General features: G+C 48.8%; 10 protein-coding genes across 10 annotated transcripts; 6 read left to right on the top strand and 4 right to left on the bottom strand.

Annotated features, from left to right (window-relative positions):
• Nucleotides 1–397: 397 nt before the first annotated feature.
• Nucleotides 398–912, bottom strand: LTR64_007356 (uncharacterized protein; the record flags this gene model as incomplete). Its single annotated transcript, XM_064901676.1, has 2 exons — nucleotides 398–667; nucleotides 718–912. 2 exons carry the CDS (start codon nucleotides 910–912, stop codon nucleotides 398–400), a joined length of 465 nt encoding a protein of 154 aa, XP_064752752.1.
• A 742-nt stretch (nucleotides 913–1,654) lies between these two features.
• On the top strand, nucleotides 1,655–3,094 carry TRM61 (tRNA (adenine-N(1)-)-methyltransferase catalytic subunit trm61; the record flags this gene model as incomplete). The annotated part of the gene is made up of 1 exon (XM_064901675.1): nucleotides 1,655–3,094. The coding sequence occupies one exon, from the start codon at nucleotides 1,655–1,657 to the stop codon at nucleotides 3,092–3,094; it is 1,440 nt and encodes a 479-aa protein (XP_064752751.1).
• A 419-nt stretch (nucleotides 3,095–3,513) lies between these two features.
• On the top strand, nucleotides 3,514–5,931 carry CYR1 (cysteinyl-tRNA synthetase; the record flags this gene model as incomplete). The annotated part of the gene is made up of 1 exon (XM_064901674.1): nucleotides 3,514–5,931. One exon carries the CDS (start codon nucleotides 3,514–3,516, stop codon nucleotides 5,929–5,931), a length of 2,418 nt encoding a protein of 805 aa, XP_064752750.1.
• A 463-nt stretch (nucleotides 5,932–6,394) lies between these two features.
• LTR64_007353 (uncharacterized protein) lies at nucleotides 6,395–7,304 on the top strand (the record flags this gene model as incomplete). The annotated part of the gene is made up of 2 exons (XM_064901673.1): nucleotides 6,395–6,910; nucleotides 6,969–7,304. 2 exons carry the CDS (start codon nucleotides 6,395–6,397, stop codon nucleotides 7,302–7,304), a joined length of 852 nt encoding a protein of 283 aa, XP_064752749.1.
• A 165-nt stretch (nucleotides 7,305–7,469) lies between these two features.
• Nucleotides 7,470–8,499, bottom strand: RIT1 (tRNA A64-2'-O-ribosylphosphate transferase; the record flags this gene model as incomplete). Its single annotated transcript, XM_064901672.1, has 2 exons — nucleotides 7,470–7,618; nucleotides 7,665–8,499. 2 exons carry the CDS (start codon nucleotides 8,497–8,499, stop codon nucleotides 7,470–7,472), a joined length of 984 nt encoding a protein of 327 aa, XP_064752748.1.
• Nucleotides 8,500–9,709: 1,210 nt separating this feature from the next.
• On the bottom strand, nucleotides 9,710–11,080 carry AOS1 (E1 ubiquitin-activating protein aos1; the record flags this gene model as incomplete). Its single annotated transcript, XM_064901671.1, has 1 exon — nucleotides 9,710–11,080. One exon carries the CDS (start codon nucleotides 11,078–11,080, stop codon nucleotides 9,710–9,712), a length of 1,371 nt encoding a protein of 456 aa, XP_064752747.1.
• Nucleotides 11,081–11,596: 516 nt separating this feature from the next.
• Nucleotides 11,597–13,417, top strand: LTR64_007350 (uncharacterized protein; the record flags this gene model as incomplete). The annotated part of the gene is made up of 2 exons (XM_064901670.1): nucleotides 11,597–13,242; nucleotides 13,294–13,417. 2 exons carry the CDS (start codon nucleotides 11,597–11,599, stop codon nucleotides 13,415–13,417), a joined length of 1,770 nt encoding a protein of 589 aa, XP_064752746.1.
• A 1,367-nt stretch (nucleotides 13,418–14,784) lies between these two features.
• On the bottom strand, nucleotides 14,785–17,487 carry LTR64_007349 (uncharacterized protein; the record flags this gene model as incomplete). The annotated part of the gene is given in 2 exon segments (XM_064901669.1): nucleotides 14,785–16,193; nucleotides 16,212–17,487. The coding sequence occupies 2 exon segments, from the start codon at nucleotides 17,485–17,487 to the stop codon at nucleotides 14,785–14,787; spliced, it is 2,685 nt and encodes an 894-aa protein (XP_064752745.1).
• Nucleotides 17,488–19,191: 1,704 nt separating this feature from the next.
• Nucleotides 19,192–19,893, top strand: YOP1 (ER membrane protein DP1/Yop1; the record flags this gene model as incomplete). Its single annotated transcript, XM_064901668.1, has 3 exons — nucleotides 19,192–19,449; nucleotides 19,601–19,664; nucleotides 19,715–19,893. 3 exons carry the CDS (start codon nucleotides 19,192–19,194, stop codon nucleotides 19,891–19,893), a joined length of 501 nt encoding a protein of 166 aa, XP_064752744.1.
• Nucleotides 19,894–21,782: 1,889 nt separating this feature from the next.
• On the top strand, nucleotides 21,783–22,568 carry LTR64_007347 (uncharacterized protein; the record flags this gene model as incomplete). The annotated part of the gene is made up of 1 exon (XM_064901667.1): nucleotides 21,783–22,568. The coding sequence occupies one exon, from the start codon at nucleotides 21,783–21,785 to the stop codon at nucleotides 22,566–22,568; it is 786 nt and encodes a 261-aa protein (XP_064752743.1).
• Between the last annotated feature and the right edge of the window lie 233 nt (nucleotides 22,569–22,801).

The following is a 22,801-nucleotide window of genomic DNA, read 5'->3' as shown; positions in this document are numbered from 1 at the left end:
GAGACGGAGAAGTGCTTCGGTCTTTGATGGAGTATGGAACCTAGAACTACTATGCCGAATGCGGCAGGCATTTGCGGAAACACAACATGGAAGGTCGATCCTGGAAGTTCTCAAAATATTTAGTAACACTTTCCGTTGTGAGATGAATATCTCTCAAGCACATATAGAAAGATGTACTACAGTACCGAGGATACAGTGTCTTTCAGTCAGACATATGCAGGTTCTGTGGAAACGAGAGGAACTACGCTGGTGGTCGAACATTTGAATGGTTGAAGATTGCCAGAGCGTAATTGAACATGAAAGAAGACTGTAAGAATGTCGGAAGTGGTCATGAAAGTGAATGCTCTTCAGTCTATTTTCGACTACCTGCATACTTTGTTTCTAACCTGCGACCTTCTTAAACCTCTTTTCGCTCCAATTTGTCGGCAGCTTCGGCATCGGTCAAGTTCTCATCACCAGGGGCTCTGTCAACTGCTGAACCAGCACCTGCTCCTTTGTCGAAGTCATTCTGTGTTACATGGTGTGCTGTATATCTTGTGCTCCCCTTAGCTTCAGGGTCATGTGTAACACCGCCAGGTACGTTGTGTAGACGTTTCGAGTCGATCTGGGAAGGAAGAGCATCGCCTGTGCCGCTCACAATCTCAGAGCTGGCTGTATCCTGGTTACTCTGTTACGTGTTAGTTATTGGGTGAGCGGCTATGGTATGGTCAAACATACTCGTGGAATATCCGTGGCATTCGTGGCAGCATCTGCCAGGTTCTTGGCTCCTAGTTGGTTTGGATCCGAGTCTTCAGCGCCTTCACCTGGTCGAGGCACCGATTTGATGTGTCTAGGCACGGCACTATCTTCTGGAACAGTTGTGCCCTCTTTGGCCATGTCTAAGATGTCTCCTCCGCTATCTCGTCCCGACATGATGATTGCTGATAGGTTTCTGAACGTGTATATTTCGCAAGGTTAGTGGTGTAATGAGGTTCAAGCAGCAGCTTCTCGAGAATGTCAAGGAGCTCAGGCACACGACCTTTAAGAGTATTCTACTTTGCACTTGGTGATCGCTGTTCAATTCGTCATAGTGGTCAACACGACATCAAACGTGATGTCATGGTACACGCGACAAGTGGCACTTGCTGGTGCTCCATATGCTTCAGTACCTTGCAGCACTGAAGTAGGAGCTGTAACGCTTAATAGTATCATTACCTTGGTCAGAATAGGCATCAAAGGACAGTGATGATAAGTGCAGTGCTGCGAGTATCCAGTACTGAGACGGTAGCAAGCACTTATAGAATAAGAAAACTTCAGACGTGTAGTTGACGGTAAGGCCGACAGGCAACATCTCGATCTGACCCACAACCAACGTGCCACTGCATCAATATGGCGAAAGCAAAGTTTACCTATGAGAAAGACTCGTTTTGTTATATTGTTGACATACTCACCCATTTTGTATGCCAAGTCTAGCTTCTCAAACAATCACGTCGCCTGTTAGAGATCGTTCACCGGGACAGCCACACGTATCAACACAAAACAGGACGAATGCTGGCTATACTACCTCTTCCTTTCTCGAGTGCAATTCCAAGGACGAATAGCTATCGACAAGCTGTCACATAATCTCGTTCGTCCCCTGTCGCTCTAACAGGGCCTCGGAGTGTACTCGCTGAAAATGCAATCTTCCTTTCTTGGTTCTCGTGTGACCACGAGACAAGGTGACCTTGCATTGCTTCATCTTAGCCGTGATCAACAGTTACCTGTCCAGCTCTCAACCATTGTATCAAAGGCTGAAGACAAAGGCTATGCTGAAGGAGTAGTCACTAATACGAGATTTGGTTCTTTTCCCCATTCGACGCTTATTGGCATACCTTGGGGTTCGCAGGTTCTGGCCAGTAAAGTTGATACAGGTTCCCGAGGGCGTGGTGACCGCAATCAACACCGGAAACGCAAAGCCGATGCAATCAGCACTGACTCACCACCAGACGAAGCTGAGACTTCGGGATTGAAACAAGCTACTGCCGCAACGTCAGGCTTCATACATGTCTTGAAACCAACGCCAGAATCGTGGACGACAAGCTTGCCCCACCGGACTCAAGTCGTCTACACACCTGACTATAGCTATATCTTGCACAGGATACGTGCTCGTCCTGGCTCAACTCTAATTGAAGCTGGTAGTGGAAGTGGAAGCTTTACTCATGCAGCAGCTCGAGCTGTTTTTGCAGGGGTTGTAGAACAGAATGCGTCTGCAGACGTCGGGAAAGAGATTCCAACCAAGGGCAAGGTTTTCACGTTCGAGTTTCATGCCGATAGACATCAAAAAGTGAAAAAGGAAATGGTCGAGCACCAGCTAGACGCAGTCGTGACTGCAACACATCGTGATGTCTACAAGGACGGTTTCTGGCTAAGCACAGATAGTGGACAATACTTGTCGCCAAAAGCTAATGCTGTTTTCCTCGATCTACCTGCTCCTTGGGAGGCACTGCAGCACCTCACGAGAGAGGAAGATGCTGATAAGCCTTCGGCTCTTGACGCGACCAGCCCGGTACACATATGTACCTTCAGCCCTTGTATTGAACAAGTACAAAAAACTATATCAGAGATGAGGAGGCAAGGTTGGGTAGAGATTGATATGGTTGAAATCCAGCATAGACGGATTGAGGTGAAACGCGAGTACATCGGGTACAGATATGAGGGCATGAGAGGTGCAGACCCAGTGGCAGGAAATGTGGATGAGGCTTTGGCAAGATTGCATCAGGTGGAGGAAAGAGCCCGAGAACAGCAAACACAGGGCAGTCAGCCAGCGAAGGCTAAGAAGGATACACAGGGTAGCACACAATATAGTGCTGCGCAGGTATACTGGGATGAAGGACGCCTCATCCACCACAGCGAATCTGACCTGAAAACACATACCTCGTATCTTCTTTTCGCTGTCCTGCCACTGGAATGGAGCGAGGAAGACGATGCGCAGGTGCGCGCGGCTATGCCTCAGCTTACTGGCTCCTCCACTCGGCATCAAAAGTCGCAGGAACAGAATCGAGATGGAAAGCATAAGAAGCTGTCTAATGGACATAGCGATGCAATAGCACCACTGCCTCATAATGATGACTGTTGATCGCAGACTTGAAAGTCGTCTTTGACTCGTTCATGCGAAAGGGTGAATCAGAAGTATCTTGCCATGCTTCCAATTCTCAGACCGTGGCCAAACGCCAGTTTACAGAGTGTTTCTAGACAGTATGAAACGCGTTCCAATTAATTACTATGTAGGGCTACAAAAGCTTATCGAGCCTAGAAGCTAGCCTGGAAGTCCCTGCATGGCATGTCCCGCGCACTAGTAATGCAGAAACACCGGTTCGGGTGCGCTCAAACGTGCAGGACCTGCGTCGTGACTCTTGTTTGCGAATTGTTGCTGGAATGTGAATCGTATACATCCCTTCTTCAGATTTCCTGGCACCGTTGATGCGATCGATATCGCTTCTTGGCGCGAAGAGATTATGCAATAACCAGAACCCGACCTTCTTGAGTTGGCGCAATATGGCTTCCACGCGACAGCCTTCCTGGTCGCATCCACAATCAGGAACTCATGAGCCTGGTCTGAAAGTGTACAACTCGTTGACTCGCTCTAAGAAACCCTTTGTACCCAAGGAGAAGGGCAAGATATCATGGTATTCCTGCGGTCCTACGGTCTACGACGACGCTCATCTTGGCCATGCAAGAAACTATGTAACCACAGACGTACTGCGCCGCATACTGCGAGACTACTTCAAGTTCGAGGTCAACTTTGTGATGAACATCACCGACGTGGATGACAAGATCATATTAGCTGGGCGTAAAAGATATCTATACAAGGACTATCAGGCCAAACACAGGTACATAGACGATGAAGTGAGGACAGACGTGCTCAAAGCATGGCGATTGTTCATTGCAAAGCGCCTGCCTCGCCTTTCCACTTCTGACCTGAGTCCTGTAACCTTTCACGATGAGGTCAACAAAGTTTACAAGGACGTTCTCAGCGGTCAAGCCCTACAACCAGGCATCAAGCCGGGTGATCAAGAAGCAAAGATCAAGATGTATATTCGGGATGCTCAGAAGTGCGCAGAGGCTCTGACGATGGACTCGAAGACATTGACTCCGATCGCGTTCTATGAATTGGCAAAAGATCCCATGTGTGATATGCTTGACGCTGCATTGGGGTCTTCAATCAAAGGCAGTGATCACCACATCTTCAAAGAGCTGACAGAAGAATATGAGAGACGCTTCTTTCAGGACATGAACGATCTCAACGTACTTCAGCCGGACAAACTCGTTCGTGTGACTGAGTACGGCCCTCAGATTGCGAAATTCGTTGATACAATCGTTGATCACAAGTTTGCTTACGCAACCGAAGATGGCTCGGTTTACTTCGATATCAAGGCATTTGAAGCTGCCGGCAACCCTTACGCACGGCTGGAGCCATGGAATCGAGGTGATACATCACTGCAGGCTGATGGTGAGGGCGCGCTATCTCAAAGGGCTGGTGGGAAGCGCTCAGATGCTGACTTTGCATTGTGGAAAGCTTCTAAGCCTGGCGAGCCAAGCTGGCCTAGTCAGTGGGGTGAAGGCCGACCAGGCTGGCACATTGAGTGCTCAGCTATGGCTTCCGACGTCCTCGGCAAACAGATGGATATACATTCTGGTGGAATCGACCTTGCGTTTCCTCATCACGATAACGAACTTGCCCAGAGTGAAGCATACTGGCACTGTGGAAAGTCCACTCAATGGGTCAACTATTTCCTGCACATGGGCCATTTATCCATAGCAGGTTCCAAAATGTCCAAGTCTTTGAAGAACTTCACCACAATTCGAACGGCATTAGACAAAGGGGACTGGACACCGAGAAGTCTACGCATAGTCTTCCTGCTCGGTAACTGGCGTGACGGGATTGAGATCACAGACGACCTCGTAAAAGCTGGCCAGTCATGGGAAGACCGAGTGGACAATTTCTTCATCAACGCGAAAGAAGCTGTGGACACTATTGTGAAAGACCAGAACAGTCCAGTATTAGAGCAAGCTCTAGTAACAGCCAACAGCCAAATCAGAGAAGCACTCAACGATTCGTTCAACACACCCGAAGCAATGGCTGCCATCTCGAGGCTGATCACAGAGTACAACTCGCAAACAAGAACTAGCCTCAGTTATCGGGATCACCGAGACATTGGTGTCTTCATCACTCGGATGGTTAACATCTTCGGCCTCAACGGCAATGGCCAGCCTGACACAACAGAGATTGGCTGGGAGGGCATTGAGATATCGACTGAAGCTAAAACCTATGTTGAGCCTCTCTCAAAGATGCGCGATCAGCTGCGACAAGCGGCCATAGCACGTTCCATCACGAAGGAGCAAATCGAAAAGATAGTCTCAAGTGTAGATGCACCAAAACCCGAATCTCATTCAAGCACTCAAAGGCCTCGTCCAAGCTTCGCAAGGGCTCTTACCGAGTTCAGAGACAATATCCTTCAAGCATCAAGCTCAGACAATAGTACTATGAACCAAGAAATCCTGAAGCTCTGCGATCAAGTACGAGATGTTGCCCTGTGGAATCTAAACGTCTACCTCGAAGATCGAGAGAATCAGCCTGCTTTAGTGCGACCAGTGACGGAAGGGCTACGAGTCGCACGAAAAGAGAAAGAAGAACGTGCCAGACAGAAGGAAGAGGCAAAGAGGAAAAGAGACGAAGAACAAAGACAGAAGCTCGCCAAAGGCAAACTGCGACCGCAAGATATGTTCCGACCGCCTCAAACAGACGAGTTTTCTGCTTGGGATCCAGAAGGCTTGCCCACGACTCTCAGAGATGGTTCTCCTGTTCCTTCCAGTAGAGTAAAGAAGCTCAAGAAGGAATGGGAAAAGCAGAAAAAAGCTCATGATGTCTTTCTACAAGCTGTTCAAGACGGGACTGTTAATGGCAAGCTTTGAAGAGAGAAGACGAGATATAAGCAATAGAGATACTGTCGAGTCGTTCGATACTTGACTTTTGTCAGGAAATTGTCGGATCTGTTCCATGAGCGCTTTCTCAGCCACCGTGAACTGGAATCTATGAGCGCCGCTATTTATTGCCGGAGTGCTGCTGATACATAAGGATTAGAAAAGACCCGTAGGCAAGTCTATAAAATGCGGATGTTGTCAAGCAGTACGAGTACTTCCAGGCAAAGCAAGCGATGGTTGGTGGGACAAAAGAGGGTTCTGCAGGAGCCTCAAAAACCCATGGCGTCATTATCGCGCCTGCATGAGCACATGCATATCAAACAATTCGACATCTTTTTATGACCACCGTAAGACACCATTTCTTCTCATGTTTTACACTCGCTCTATAATTGCAAGATCCTTCCAACCTGCAAGCCTATTTCGCAACCCCCAAATTACTACCAAACATTCCACCATGACCACCAAACTAACCAAAGAATCAACCCTCCCCCTCCCAAATTCCTCCCACTCCATCCCTCGTCTCGGCTTCGGCGTCTACCAGTCCCCCGCCGACGTCTGCAACAAATCATGCACAACAGCCCTCTCATCCGGCTACCGCCACATCGACACCGCCCAATTCTACGCCAACGAGACACAGGTCGGCGAAGCAGTCCGCAACTCAGGCCTGAAGCGTAGCGACGTCTACATCACGACCAAGATCCTGTCCGCGGGCGGCAGCGTCGACAAGAGTTACCAGAAATGTCTGGATAGTGTGAAGAAATTAGACGGCGAGGATGGATATGTTGATTTATTTCTGATTCATAGTCCGAATGCGGGGAAGGCGGCGAGGGAGGAGATGTGGCAGGCGCTGTTGAGGGCGCATAAGGAAGGGAAGGCGAAGGCGATTGGGGTGAGTAATTTTGGGATTGGGCACATTGAGGGGCTGAAGGGGTTGGGGGATGTTTGGCCGCCGCATGTTAATCAGATTGAGGTATGTGTTTGAATTGCTTGAGTGAGTAAATGAGTGAAAGGGATACTGACCGTCGTAGCTTCATCCATGGTGTCAGCAACGCGACGCGGTCGAGTACTGCCACAAGAATGGAATTGTGGTCGAAGCCTATTGTCCTCTTGTTCGAAACCAGAAAGCTGACAATGAGACTTTGGTTGGGCTGGCGAAGAAATACAACAAGAGCACTGCACAGATTCTCATTCGATGGAGTTTGCAGAAAGAGTGGGTGACACTACCGAAGAGTGATACACCGTCAAGAATCAAGGAGAATGGTGACGTTTTCAATTTTGAGATCTCAGACGAGGACATGAAGGCACTGAACGACCTTGACGAAGGAGCTGCAGGTGCTATTGTACAAGCAGTGACTAATTCGTAGGACGAGGCAGCTCGAAACGAGAGGATACTGGTGACGCAACCCAGAAGAGAACATTGGCTTCTCCAGCACGATGTATCTGTTGTCTAACAAAAAGAATTGCAGCATGTCGACTATTTTTCTATGTGGATCGAAAGGAGGTTGCCTGCGTATCGAGGATCAGAAAAGTCAGTCGGAACGACCCATCAGAAATGAGTTTACGGCCTGAAGCGTGGCTCTAGAAGGGTTTGCGTCTGGTTTGGACGAAGTGATCCATGCCAGACGTTGTTTGATGAATTGCTTGTCGATAGACCGAAAGCGGAAAAAGTCGATTGTACCTGGATGAAATTAGTTTGGTAGAATAGACATGACCAACAGACTTACCTTGATCGTGATAGAAGCAGCACAGAAGTACAAGGACAACACCAACTGACAGATCTCGGCCTGTCGAACATGTAACTAGTACCTTTGCATTTGGCGTCTTTTTCAATGTCTGTTCACATCGTGCTTTGACCTGAACCAACTTCTCCCTAAGCACTTTGCTGCCCAGCTTGCCTTGTTTGCAACCGAGTGCGAGCAGCTTTTCGTCGTCCTGTTGTACATTAGCGTTGCACGCAATGACTATACTGAACGTTTCTCGAGTCTGCTTCGACACCTCGTTGCTGCCGGTTGCGATGAACAAATTTGTCGTTGGTGCGACAAGTATAGCATGACCAACGTGCTGGGAAACTTTACTGCTGGCAACAATGTCGTCGACAAGCTGTTCCAAATCAGCTCCTTCGTGCACAGCCTCCATGAGTACCTGCTTGTTGTCCCAAAACAACTTGGCGGTCAATCCACGACTCCAACCTTCGCTATCGTCGCCAGCACCTTGTATGTAGCCATCCTCGCTCATCTCGGCACCTAAGACACGTTTCGAAGCTGAGCAGCAGATCAGAATGTTAATGTTATTGGTCCCAGACGCCTGTTGGCTACGCCATGTCTCCGATTGGATTTGTTGTACAAGGTTCTCGAAGCATTCTTCCCAGTGTTGCTTGTCACCAGGTTGCGAGACCCAGACACATCGTACTGGACATTTGACTTTCTGTCTTAGATCTTCCAGACTAAGACCAAGCGCTCTTAAATCTGCTGCAAATTGTGGTATTCGGCTTTCAATCTGTGAAGTCTCACTACCTTCTAGTCCGAAGCTCTGGAAATCACAATACCCACTGTCGACCATTTCGGGGAACAGTACACGATTCCAAACTGTAGACCAAATGGGTACTGTTCGCCTCAAAGCGTCTGGGTAGGATTTACCACGTCTAGTCGTGTCTATGAGGACACATCCTGTTCCTTGAGAAGATGCGTGGCCAAGAAGTTGGAGGACGGGGAGGTTAAGTCGGCGAGTGCTAAAGGACCATTGAGAAACATGTCCATCTGTAGACTTGAAGTATGCGGAAACTGGTTGTACATCTACCCGCTTTTCGTTTCGAGGTTCCTGGGACAAGAAGGATGTTTGTGACTCGAGCTTCAAGGCTGGATCGAGAGCCCAGGAGCCTGAGCGCTCATTAGGAATGAGGGGCCAGATAGCATCTTTGGATTGATGGGAAGAGCAGTGATCATTGAGATAGTGCTGTAAAGCTTCTACGAAGTTTGCGTCTTGCAGAACAGAAGTTAGTCGGTTTGGAATACTAAGTGTTGATTTGCGAAGAGCAGAAAGTGTGCTGTAAATTGATTTGTTTGTTCCTGAGCTGACCAACGGAAGGTGGTGGTCAAGATCCGCTAACGTCGTTGGGAAGGTGCTCGTGTGATTTACAGGCGCAATGAACTCTGTGGTTGACGTGGCAGGTTTTACTGCAGGATCGTCCTGCTTGCTGTTCTGGTAGTCAATCGACATACCATCTATCTTCGGTCAAAGCGGGCGATTTCAAGGTGCTTCGTTTGTGCTAGCAATTTGTCATGGCGCAAAAGGGTTGCTAGGCACAAAATGAAATGCCTGTTCATCAATCAGTACTGCTGGTTCCTAGTGGTGCGTCAGTGAAACGAGTACTGACAACATACTGATCGGTTGTTCGAAACGTATGAAAAGTTGTTCGTACAGGGGCAAGTGGTAGTGAATGGACTTTTAGAGTCTTGAGTTAAGCGGTAATGTACATCTTTTATATTTTTGGCAGTAGCCAGCTCAATCCAGAGTGCCGTTGAGACACGGGAGAGCGCACTCATCTTTTGCGATCCTGGGTATCAATCGTAGCAAATCTGCTTGGTCATTTCTCACTCTCAGCCCAAGCATGACTGTATTCGCCAATCCTAGCACCCAACCAACCCTGGTCATGTCTGGCCCCTACGAACTCGTAACACTTGTGTATAGGCAAGATATGCGTGAGCGGCGCGGTACTCTTTGAACATCATCTTCTCCTCGAAATAACAAGCTATTTGAAAAGTTCCACGACCTAACCCTGAGCCTGATGTGCATCGTCCTGCATTTGTGTAGTGTCTGAGACGGGACCTCCTCCGTTCGTCGTTGGCATTGAACCATTACCATTGACACCCATCCCCGGTGCCATGCCCACATCCAATGGCTCCATCATGGACAGAGAAGGATCGAAGACGGGCTGCAGGCTATAAATCGGACACTTGAAGTCATCACCATCGAACAGTAGTAGATTTTGCAAAGGCTGCTCTCGCATACCGAGCACGTTGATCACGTCTTGAGCTAGCTGACCTCCAAGGAAAGCCGCAGTCGGCGGTATCTCTGTGCCTAGATTTTGTAGGAACATTCGAAACACTGTAGCGGTCAGTGTCTCATGAGGTAGCTGTAATTCCAGATGCTTTTCATTGGTAATCTTTGTATACAAAGCAAGATCTTCTGACCTGCCACTCGGTTGTCTGCCGGTCTGCTTCTGGAAGTCAAAGAGGCCGCGCAAGCATGAAATGAGTGGTGGAACTCTCATTTTGGCTCTCCTTGATCTGATAGTTTCTGGGGGAAGTGGTGACGAATTGGCAAGCATTAGAGGGCAATACATCTCCTGCTTCGTCACGATCTCTCTGAGTTTGTTGTTTTCCTTTTTGGTTTCCACGTGCACGACCATCCTTGTGGATGTTTCTGCCGTTCCAGCTTTGGAGGGAATATTTGACTTATCCTTCTCAATCACGAAGGAGTGCATGATTAGATCAGAGAAGACATAACCATATAGACCATGCAGATCGGCAGCATAAAACTTGGTGTTGAACATTCGACACGACATATTGATCGTAGAAGCCATCTCGAAAGGCTGGCTGGTCGCAATAACAATCTGAAATGCAGCAAAATACTGCGGCATCTTTGTCATGATCCCTTCCTGGTCAGCGATAACATTGACCCTAGGATTCATTCTTCTGAGCTCTACAGCCGCAGCTTCTGCTCTGTTCTTGCCGATATTTTCCTCTGTTATCAAGAACTGGCTGCCCAGATCTTCTTCGATCACATTCTCGTGATCAAGGATAGTAAGACTTCCTATTCCTGCTAGAACCAAGTTCTTCGCGATCTCGTTCCCCAACGCTCTGATACCAATCAATAGAATATTTGCATTCCTAATCATCTCTTGCGCTTTTACACCCCATAACCGGATCTGGCGGTCGTACAAGGCTATCTCATCTGCTGAAATGGACTGCATAGGAGGTAAAACAGGCATCATGGTTGGATCTGCCATAGATGCCATCAGGCCTGCAGGATCTTGAGGTTGTCCAGGGAGGACCGGAAGTTCTGTGTTCGCTCCATTGCTCATTGTAGTTGGGTCGAGAGGCGCTTGTGTGTCTGCTTGTGACTGTGATGAGTCTGCCATGTCGCACGGGCGGGAAAGGGTCAGAAATGCATGTACGTGGTAGAAGAAACAGCCGAAGATACGGGTAAATGCGAAAACGTAGGGAGTGAGGACAGGACGAGCTCGAAGTGAAGCTTCATTCTGGTAAACATAAATGACTTACTTTCAGCTAATGCTGCAGGTTGAGTGGACACTTGGACTAGGCAGTACCGGGGCAGTGGTTAGGCACGGGTGGACACACAGAAGCACATGTCCAGGCATTTCCATGGCTTAAAACAATGTGGGGTGCATGCTCGGTGGCTTCGTTCACTGGACATCTTCTGACGACCATCCTACTCAGCCAACATCGTTCAACTGTAGTCTTTGCTCAAAGTTGATTGTGCACTGCTTCCAATATTACTTGGTCTATCTACCATCGTTAGGGTCTGCCTTCGAAATCTCTCGTTTTTTAGCCATTCAGGTGACGGAGGCGGTTGCCTTTGTTCGGCTGCATAATGGTACGCAGGTCGTATTATTACTCAGCGACAAAGGTTAACGATGCAGGATGGTTCGCGCGATCGTGCCTCGAGGCCAATGACCACTGAAAATATTGCTGCCCGTATCCAATCCTTACGGAACATCCTAAGTAGTGAAAGGCATACCACGGCAGAGCAACAAGTGGCGCTAGAAGCTCTAGATAGAGAAGAGGCAGACCGTCGTCAGACTATAGAAAGAGAGAGTGACTCAGCTCTTACTACAGGTCCTCGCCTGCATAGCAACGGGGAGCATTGGGAACCACGAGGCAGCACAAGTCCTGCTTCGGTGGCACGAGAACGTCGAAGAGGCTTCAGGCCCACTGCAAGGCTGGCTCATCAGCGTGATCGTATGGCCCGACTGGCAAGAACTGACCCCGTAGAGCAAGTCACCACTGCTGCTTCCACCTTACCGCCTTTGCATGCTGCACGAACCAGACAGGCATCCGTTGAACTCGACCTCGAAGCTCCACCTATGAGAGAAGGCAGATATCCAAAGCGCCGCAAGCTCGATGATGGTACCTTTGACGAGGCTCGTCAGTGCCCGGAATACGGTTTAGATGGGAGTCTGCGGCCTGGTAACCTCCAGATGAAAGTGCTTTGTGCTGGCAATTCCTACGATGCTCGTTCCACATCCGATGAGATTGCTAAGTTGAATCTCTGGGCAGCTGACAACAGCGATGTCTTCCGAAGCAAACGGAGGAGGTGTACTATCTTGATGAAACATCAAGGAGGCTGGCCATTCAGTTTGTCGAAACTTGTTGTTAAGATACCTAAAGACGACTATGATTCCATGCCTCTCCAGGGTATGGTCTTTATAGCCATGACTGACGACAAGCTGCTTGAAAAAACTTCGCACTATGACAGCCTGGAGCCAGTCTCCTACCCTGTTCAACGATTGCGAGCATACGACAGTTATCGTCCCTCACAAGACTATCTCCCTCGCCCACGATCACTATTTGGTGCACCATCTCATGTCCGACCTATGCCTCGTCCACATGATGTACAATGGTGTGACTCTAACAATTTCGACGAACCAGTTACCATAGGTCTTGTTGAAGGCTTCGACACGACGGTAGAGACTGTTCTCGAAGAAAGTAGCGATGTCCTGTCATCTCCACGTTCACCACGTCCCTGGCATGACCCTGATCACGAATATACCAGGAGACAGTATGCTCTCAGAGCAGAAACTTACCGTCCGAATTATGCTGCGGAAGAGCGTCGGCGGATTAGGGCGGCTGCTTATGCTGAAGCCACCGAGCAAAGCCGCGCATCCACTACACCGTCCGATTCAGAAGACGAAGACGTGCCGCTCTACCGTGGTGTGCCGTCTTCGCAAAGAGAACTCAATGAGGCAGAATATCGGCAACAAGTCATTTTGGAAGAGATGCGTGAAAGGCGGAATAGGGGTGATGGCTTTACCTACCACTGGACGAGATACGATAACGATGGTGACACCGCGAGCCATGATCACGAGGTAGCTGGCGCGCAAGCTGCTTCCAGGTCCACAAACCATACATCCAGTAAGCGTTTGCCGACCACCAACGAGATGACTCAGAATAGGTCCGCACTATCTGGATCGGACGACAACGACCAGAAGATATTGCCACATGCCAGGTTCCAAATGGTTAAACAAGGGGGCGGAATTTCCATCAACTTCGAACCAGCAATGTAAGTCACATCATATCAAAAAAATTTATCTTTGTACTGACTAGTCTGCAGATCTGGAAAGTATATTCTTGTCAAGTTATGGACACGTTGTCCGCACAGTTGTGTGACTGTCCAGGGAGTTGTGCCATACGGCTACGCAGGTTTACGGCAACTGCCTGATCTGTCTTTCAGATGAGACTAATCGCCTGCCCACGCTTTGCTGAGAAGCTGATCGAGCAAATCGTTCACGATGAAATACTTGTTGGCGGAAAGACTAGGATTCTGCTTTGTTGGATACTATTCACTATCTTAGAAGATTTGTTGAATAAAACATGGCACGCGCCACTTTCGGGACGACGGTCCTCCAGCTGCACTTTGTGTCGGATGCCCACGATTTCTGTCCGCATCTTCTGCCACGATATCAGTGCCTACAACGCGAAAAGTCGCGTCATGAGCTATCGTCACCCACGCAATGGTCTGCTACTTCCTGCTTTCACGGCAATTTCTGGGACCTTTCCGTCAATTTTCGCCAGGGTTTCCGTGCTTTCCCCTTTAACATGCCCACATCTTGTCTTAGAAGTCCTTGTAAACGATAAAGAGAAGATCTGCAGCATCTGGCCCAAATAGCAACAGACAGAGTTCTGGTATAGAGAGAATACATATCGCTCTCAAATTCATCAGAGAGAGAAAACACAAATACGTCCTATCCATCCAGGCTCTTCCTTTATTCTCTTCAACTTCCTCTCTCCCAAAATCTCCTCCTCCACCTCTAACGCCCTGACCCACCCCTCCAACAACAAAGCCAGCCTCAAACAAGTCGAAGCATTCCTCCACGAAGTCGCTTTCACCATCGAAGCGAATAAGACTCTGGAAAAGAGAATCAAACAGAAGGAAAAGGAGCTCGATGAACTCAAGTAGTTTAGGGATTTTACTCAGCTAGCTCTTGGACTGGTACTGTTCGGGACTCTTTGGGTGATGAGTGGGAATGTGGGAGGAGGGTCGAGTGTTTGTGCTATTGGTGGTGTGGAGTAGGTAGAGGTTGGAGGTGATGAGATGGATTGAAAAGGGATCTTGAGAGATACACAGAAGGAGGACCAAAGATATGCGATGTTCATGTGAATATGTGCCATATTGGAATCCGATCTTGACATCTGTGAGGTGGTCAGGATGATATTTTTCGGACCAAGTACTGAGGACGACAGGAAGACGGATTGCAACGGTTAACCATTCTCGAGACCGTGATATGTATCTGTGACAAGTCGTGCATCCCGCTCAATCTATTCAACAACAAAGACTAAGAACTAAGAATACCCAGCATTACAAAAACCAATATCGGAATCGAGCCCAACTAGTTAATCACAATCATCAGTGTAACACATATCCAGGGCTGACAGAAGGGTATCTTCAAGAACTGAATACAAATAACATGCCTCCCGTTTTGCTTACCGTGACCATCCATGTATTCCGTCCTCCCTGCGTCCCCTTTCTTCTAAAATGACGAGCTCGTAATGGTCATTCATTCGTGCCATATATGTTCATCAAGCTTCGTGACAGGTATCTGCCTCACGACACCAGAGCAGCAGCAATCCCTGTAGGCTCGACTGGATCAGAACTAAGGAACCAATCGCGCTTGTTGAACTTCTTTGCTTCCCTTTCTGCTTCTAGCGCATCCGCATCAAGACTGTGATGCTCTTCAAGCCCCATTCCTATGCCACTGTCTTCATGTAAGCCCGACGTTCTGCGTGGGTCGTGGACAGGTTTCATTGGCGAGGTAAAGCCAGTTCGGAAAGATGGTAGGTCGAGGGGACCTCCACGAGAGATCTCGGCCATGTCATCATCGTCCTCAATGGCGGTACCCCCAACACTGATTGATATTTGCGCTGCAGAGATAGGTGGTGGTAGCTCAGTTGTTGGAGTAAGTACAAGAATATTGTTAGTGACGGTTGTAGTCTTCGATGGAACCGCAAATGTGCTAGAGACTGCAGAGTCCGGCTCTGGCTCGGTATCAGCTCCTGCTGTGTTAGGTCGTGATGATACGGGCGACTTCGCACGCTCTTCGCCCCCAATATCAGCACTAGATCGCTTGCGTTTTCGTTCCTCGAGTAGACCGCTTGAGCTCCTGTACAGCCGTGCCTGTTCGTCCTTCTTTTCCGCCTCACGCTTATCGAAGGCTCTTTGCTCCTCCATTGGCAGCATGAATCCTTCCAACTCTGTCATGAATGTAAGAAGCTGGTGAGCAAAGTTTTCGAAATACCACCAGGACTGGTAGCTAATAGCACCGTTTGCACCGAACTGGTTCAGCATGCTTCTGAAGAACCTGGTCTGCCAATCAAGCATACATTGTGGGTGGTGGCCATCAAACACTTCTGGGAGGCTTTCCAACCATGAGACAAGACGAGCAAGTAGATCACCGGATGCATCTTCAGGCGATAATAGTCCTTCGATGGGCGTATGATCTTGAAAAAGTCTTGCAAAAGCACTCGTCGGGTCCTGCTCAGCAGCAGCAACGAGCGGGTCAGGATCTGGCCCTAGTAATTCTCGTAGATCGTGCTTAAGCATGCCTTGGACGGCTGATAATCCTTCAGGCGGCGCGTTAGATTCTAGGATGAGCAACTCAGGGTCTAGTACCGAGCAAGCATCGAGCCACATTTGCTGTCGCGTTTGTGGGGCTTCGAGCATTCTGTTGAGTTGAAGTGTTGAGGTGTGTGCTGATCGCAGTTTCCTAAGCAGATTTGTGAAGCGTGCGGCAGGTACAACCTTGGCTGACACCACGTGAGGAGGACTCTTCTCTTCGAAAGAAGAAATGAGATGCCCTACAAGCCCGACACTAATTCTATCGAACGCATTCCATACAGCTTCCGGCACTTCTTGCAGCACTAGTGGAGGCATATATTTCAGTATTTCCTTGTACATGCGCATATCGCACTCCTGTATCCACGGGGCTAGGCATTCGAGGTTGAAGAGCTTTGAGACTGGAACTGTCATCTTACCACTGAAGGCAGAATGATGATTGAAGAAGTTTTTGTCCTTGCATTTCCGAAAAGCGTCAATGACATCGATGCAATAAGAGCGATACAGATCGTGTAGCAGTTTCGCGATTTGGGGGTCATAGTTTTCCCCTGCTAGATATTCGTGTATGTCAGGTAGCTCAACCAAACTGCCTTGAGATGATGCCGAAGGCTGCATTAATGTGGTTCTGGATGGCATGGATAGATATGTTGCAACAGTCCCGAGCATGCCGGGTCGTGCGGAAGGTAAAGTATTTAGGAGTGAAACAGAGAGGTTATTTCGAGGAATGCGTAATACAGGTGTGTTGATATATCGACAGTCCAGCTTATGAGACTCGGTGTTTGTGCGTCTTCTTGTCGGTTCTTGTGGTGTTCTGGAGGCTACAGAAGTGGAAGGTGCAGGAAAATCGGCTGTTTCCATTGACAACCTTGGCGGCAAAACATTGAGGCTGACAGGTCTTGTGTTCAGCTGTAAGGGACGGCTTATTGAAGCCGAAGAACCAGGTCGCTCTGGTAGGGGACCTGAAGCTGTGCCTGGACGGTCGAAAGTGTCGAAGCCAGGATCGTTCTCGTCAGGAATCAGAGAAAGGTCGACGTAATGGTATTTCGACTCTCCCCGCACACCCAATCTGCGGGTCTGAACGTTTGGGAAAATGATACGAACTAGCTTGCCGAAAGAAGCTGGGTTGAGGGTGGGAACTCTTTCATTACCACATCGCTCGGTGTAGCGTGCGAACACGCGATCCCTCCTGACAGATTCGTTGCTTCTTTGACACGTCTCTCTCAACCAGAGCATCGCGAAGACTTGCTTGGCCTTTTCTGATTTTCCACCAGAACCTTCATTCTTCTGCACCTCCATGGCTACCTCTTTCAGTGACCTGGACTGATATTGCTGCAGTAGACGCCGTAACTCTTGGTCGTTTGCCATACTCGAAGAGGCACCTTTCCTTTTCTTTGAGTTGGCTTCGTTGTTCGAGTCTTCTGGAGCCGGAGAGCCTTCGTACTGTTCGGAAGCATTACGCATGTGGTGGATGTGTTGAGTAGGCATGCCAAAGTTTGACATGCCATCCGCGTATTGCATGGGCATAGCTTGAATGTTGGCGTAACCATGCTGTGAGACGGGTCGCATTTCATGGTGTACGGCCATCTGAGAGGGATGAGGAGCACGCATGGATTGCATGTGCTGTTGGTACTGCATCATGTTCGGATGCTCTATACTTTGTGAAAACGAAGGGGCCTGTTGCTGAGCATCTCCCATGAAATAGGACTGCTCTACAGAGACATGTTGAGGATGATTTGGTTGTACAGGCTGAAAAGAATTCCCGACTCCTACTGACTGTAGACTTCCTGTTGACCCGCGAGACTTTGGACGTAGTTGACCATGTGATGAAGCAGCGGATGCAGAGCGGGATGGTGGAAGGTTGTCTATCGAGCCTTGTCTAGGTCGAGACTGTTTTGTGGATGTATTGGCCATGTTGTCTGTGCGGAAATTTCGAAATTTGATTGAAGCGGATCTGTGTATACAAACAATGACGCAGGGTTCGAGTGTGCGATCTCAGCGACGAAATTTGTAGGACGCAAATAGATCCAGCATGCCTTGCGAATTCTTTACACGTCGGTCGATGGATGCGACTCAAGGTCTTGCGCAATGGCTGCTCGGGTTGATGTCGATGGAGAGTTGTTATGCCTACAAAACAAACTGCGCCATCGCGACGGTCGTGGCTGGAAATTCGTTTGTGCTGTTGCTGTGGTCTTAGATGTGAGCAGACGCGTCTCGTTTGGCTTTGTACTCGGTGTATTGAACAGCACGTTCGCCTGTGGGTGTTTTCCGAGGGTATAGCTTCGAGTCGTTTGTGCACCGTGTTGTGTCGAAGCTCTCAGATCATCCCACAACAAAAAGCGTCCTCCAGGCAACTGAGTGGGTCACGCTAATACCAATATAGTTGGTGCCTCGAATGTCGCAACTTCCTCTGTTGACCAATCGTTCTTGCTTCCGGCACCATCTGTTATTCTTGAACAACACCTACCTTTTGCTTTGCACGGCCTGGTCGCAGTGTGTTCTACGGTGAACAGTCTCTCCAATATGATCAAGCGAGGATGAGAATAGCCATATCGAAGTTCTTGCTTTGTATCCCAATTTGTTTCTCGGAAATTTTCACGACCACTCACACGGTACTCCGGACGCTATTTTCTCTGTGTGATCAGACTGTTGGCGCTGCCGTTCAGCCTGGCCAGCATCCAGTATGATCGTGATCTTAATGTGATTACTCAATCTGCGCAGTCACATTGTCAATGAGAACCTACCATGGGTCACGTGGAATAGCGAGCATATCTAACGAGAAGTACGAGGTAAGAGCCATCACGAGGACTACGAGAAACCCCGGACTAAGGGGAGTAGAGCCTTGGTTATCTTTCTGGATGTGTCTTCTCATACACAGTATATTGCTGAACCACGACTCGTTCCAAAAGGGAAGGAAAATCCTCATGTGATACGACCGATTATCAACGAATTCAGGCACAAAAAGCATGTGATAATCGATCCCCAACAAACCTACATAGCAATAGTTATGAATTGACCACCTTTTTGGTCATCTCTGTCGCAGCAGTGGTCGTTTCAGGCTTATTTATTCAGTAGAGGAGGAATTCGTGCTTGCAGTAATCATGCCCTGTCGAGCAATAAAACTAGAAACGTGTAGTATGTACAGTTTCACGAAGGATATTATCATGTTTCGGAGTTGGTCATCATCAAGCAGCTCTGACGTCGACCGTTCGTTTGATTTGCCAAGGCGACTGCGACTGACACACTCCCATTGACCCCCATATTCCCCTTGCTCTTTTTCCATAGTCCGAACAAACTACTTTACTCACGTTGTCGCGGAGTCTATATCAGTGTCGAGAACATACCGCTAGTTTCATCTATCAACGTTAAACCACCTACCATCTCACTACTCTATATACCACAATGTCTATCCAGGATAGGGCACAACATCAACTTGGGCAGCTCGACAAGGAGCTGTCGAAGTATCCTATGCTGAACAACTTTGAGCAGCAGACCTCGATCCCTAAGAGTTGGGCACTACTTGGCCTTGCAGGACTATACTTCTTCCTCGTCTTCTTCAACATTGGTGGAGAGTTTCTGGTCAACTTTGCTGGCTTCATTATTCCCGGATACTATTCCCTCGACGCTCTGTTCAGCGCGAGTAAGATAGATGATTCCCAAGTGAGTATTCGACCTCTAATGCCTCAGACAAGTGCTTTTGCTAACAATTCCTGCAGTGGTTGACCGTGAGATACCCCTCCCTCTCGTCCGGCGGCTCGTAGCCTGCGACGGTGAGGCAACTACGGAAGATGCAAACACTAACACGTTACAGTACTGGGTCGTATATGCCTTCTTGAACGTCCTTGAGAGCCTGGTCAACGCCGTCTACTGGTTCCGTAAGTCTTCACCTTGTCTACCCCACCTCACAGACACTAACGCGCAACAGCATTTTACTACGTCTTCAAGTTCATCCTCGTCCTCTGGATGGCACTCCCCATGACCAACGGAGCCCAAGTTGTCTTCCGATCAGTCATCCAGCCAGTCTTCTCCCGGTTCTTCTCCACCACTGGCAGCACTGCTGCCGATCTTCGAGCGAAAGTGGACTCTGCGGGAAAGAGCCAGTAAATGCACAATCTGGACGAACAAACAAAGAGAAACATATCCGCAACCACGATGCGAGTCGTGAAATTGGGAAAGCAGTAGCAGTAGGCTTGTCGTGACTGGGACAAAATTCGCGAAGGACGAGAAACGAAGTAATGAGGTCGTTGACCATGCAAGCGTGGATTTGATATGATGATATATGATTGCAAGGTCTTAGGATGGTATTGATACTTGGAGCGTATGGAGTATGAACAGCACAGTACGAGTGTCTGTGGAGGTAAGCCCTGAGATAGCTGTGACAGATTCAGTAGGCCTGAAAACAGCAGCATTTCACTCTGGTATCTCTTGTCCCTGATTCTGCTCTTAGGCTCTCAATTCCTACTACTATATACATAGCAGTTGAGGAGCACACATCTTCCTTCCACGTCCAGAGTTGTGGCACGTAACAGCTTGCTCATATACTTAACAGCATTGCAACAGCACTATGGTCCAAGACAGCAAGTTTGAGCGTCTCCGTCTCATGTTCAGGTCCAACCTCCGAAGCCTCTGTCCAAAGTCTGCTGCTGTTTTGGGTTGACCAAAATCTTGTATGGAAACGGGTTCTGTTCACTGGTTAAGATAGGTGGGATGTGATCCTTATCTCTGTTTACAATAGCCACTATCTTCATAGCAGCCTTCTGCAGAGAGGACTCCATTGCTCGCCGAACTTTTATGCGATCTGGGGAAAGTTTCAGCAAAGGTTCGAGGTCGCCAAGAAGATTGAGTCTGACCAGCCTCAGTCCTTGGTCTAGCAACAACCACTTGGACAACCCATTCCTCCCAACAGACTTCCTCCTCCGTCTGTGTACCACCAAGTCGTCCCAGCCAACCTCCGGTTATACCCGCCTTTCTCCTCTTGCGATCAAATAGCTGCACCACAACTTCTCCTCGCGAGGCACCAGCGCCAGGGCTTGTAGAAGAGGGCGAGGTCAACTGACTCACCAGCGCAGCAGTATGCGCATCAATAGCCGCTGAAACTTCTGGTGGCTCACGGATCGTGGGTAGTGGCACAGGAAGAGATTCCTGAGAGCGGGAACTGCTGTACGACGCAGCGGAGGTCGGAGTATACAGAGACGGCCGTATCGAGGGGAAGTATCTGTGAAAGAAGATTGTGTGTAGTATCCCTGTGAGCTCTCTGTCAGTTGCACCACCTTTCAGCCTGTCCGTCCATCCGAGCACGGCTGGCAGTGATGATACTTGACAATGGCGCAGCGCATACCTTTGACTATATCTCTGACAAAGTTCTGATCGGAGAAGACTTCCAGCACGTACTCCCGGTGCGTGCTTGCCATTTTCTTGTTTTACAAGATGTCCTTGAATTGAAATCCCTACTACTGGCTGATGGTGGTGGGGCTCTCGCTTACAGGCTTTTTTATGGCTGAAGGGATGATTCGGCTTGCCAACAATGGGCGCCGAACTAGAAAGAAGCACTCATAACATGGCGACAGCAGGAGCGAATGCTCGTAGTAGGAGTCACTGGGTGCGCGATGTCTTCTACAGGGTTTCAAGCACATCCGGCGGAACACACAGGCAACAAGGAGATGAGGGCCGGGTTGTGTTTTGAGTGGTAAAACCTTGTTCATCCCGCTTTTGACATCATTGACGGGGCAATCAGCGCTTTGTATCGGCTTCCGGGGTCCCTGGCTCTGTTTAAACAAAGAGCTTGGGTGTCCTCGTCCAACCACTACGGCGACGATACACACGTCAATATCGATGATGTATTTGGTTATGCAGGTCGTGTACTCAGCCATTGATGGCTTGTGGTGGTAAGCACGAGATGTAAGTCGTATAGAGTGGTTTGCTTTCTCCTTGACCGCGCCGAATAAATATGCTCGACATCCCTTGGTCATTCAAGGTATGAACATAAGTGGAACATGCCCACCTACGCTCTGCTAGGAGCTACAGGCTCGACCGGATCAGCAATTCTACGATGCTTATTGTCAAAGCCGCCAGAGCATCTCACGCTCAATGTCTTCGTGCGCTCGAGATCTAAATTAGAAGAAGCATTCCCTGATCTGACGAGCACGACTGCTATCACAATCAATATCATTGAAGGTACAACAGATGATGTCCCTGCGATGCGAGAATGTTTGAAGGACGTCGAGGTAGTGATGGCATGCATTGGGTCAAACTCCAGCACGCCGAAGATGTCCCTCATATATGACACTGCCGTTGCCATCATTGACGCACTTGAGGCCCATCGCAACACTCAGGTTTCTGCTTACAAGCCTCCTACAGTAATACAACTCCGATCTGCCTCGTTGAACACCGTCTTCAAGGCCGCTCATCCATGGGTGACCCGCAATGTCGCAGGATTTTGCTTCTATTACGCCTACGACGATCTGACTCGAGCCTGCAAACTTTTGGCTTCATCTGCAGCAGAATCTTCAAGACTGCTGGACTACATCTTTGTGGATCCACCTTCCATCCACGATGCCGATGGCACGGTACCGACAGGACACAAGTTGATCCTGGAGGGAAAGCAGGAACAGGTATTGAGTTACGCGGACCTCGGTGCAGCCTTCTGTGAAGTGGCTGAACGTCGAGACGAGTTCTCAGGTCAAGGAGTTGGTGTCACGGCCACTGGTGCTGTAAATGAAACCTGGGGAGTACTAGTTGGGTATATGCTCACAGGTGCGAAGTCGAGGATATGGGGATAATTATCCTCTATGCTTTGTTCTGTACTTTTAACGTGTGATTCCTCTATCTGAAGACCCTGGGGTCTCCACTAATATTGATTAAGGTCACTCTCGAGACCACACGCTCCGACTCGTTCTGAATATTAAATGTGCCTCTCGAATGAGTAGTGATGCAAAGTCACGAACGTCGTCTCAACTGTCACTGCCAGGAACAGCTAAGATAGCCTAATCACGCTAAACAGGGAGTCTGTTCC

This window comes from Lithohypha guttulata (assembly GCF_036872675.1).
Source record: "Lithohypha guttulata strain CCFEE 5908 chromosome Unknown scaffold_5, whole genome shotgun sequence".
In the NCBI taxonomy this organism is placed as follows: domain Eukaryota; kingdom Fungi; phylum Ascomycota; class Eurotiomycetes; order Chaetothyriales; family Trichomeriaceae; genus Lithohypha; species Lithohypha guttulata.
Note: the sequence above shows the minus strand (reverse complement) of the source record. Positions and strands in the feature narration are given on the sequence as shown.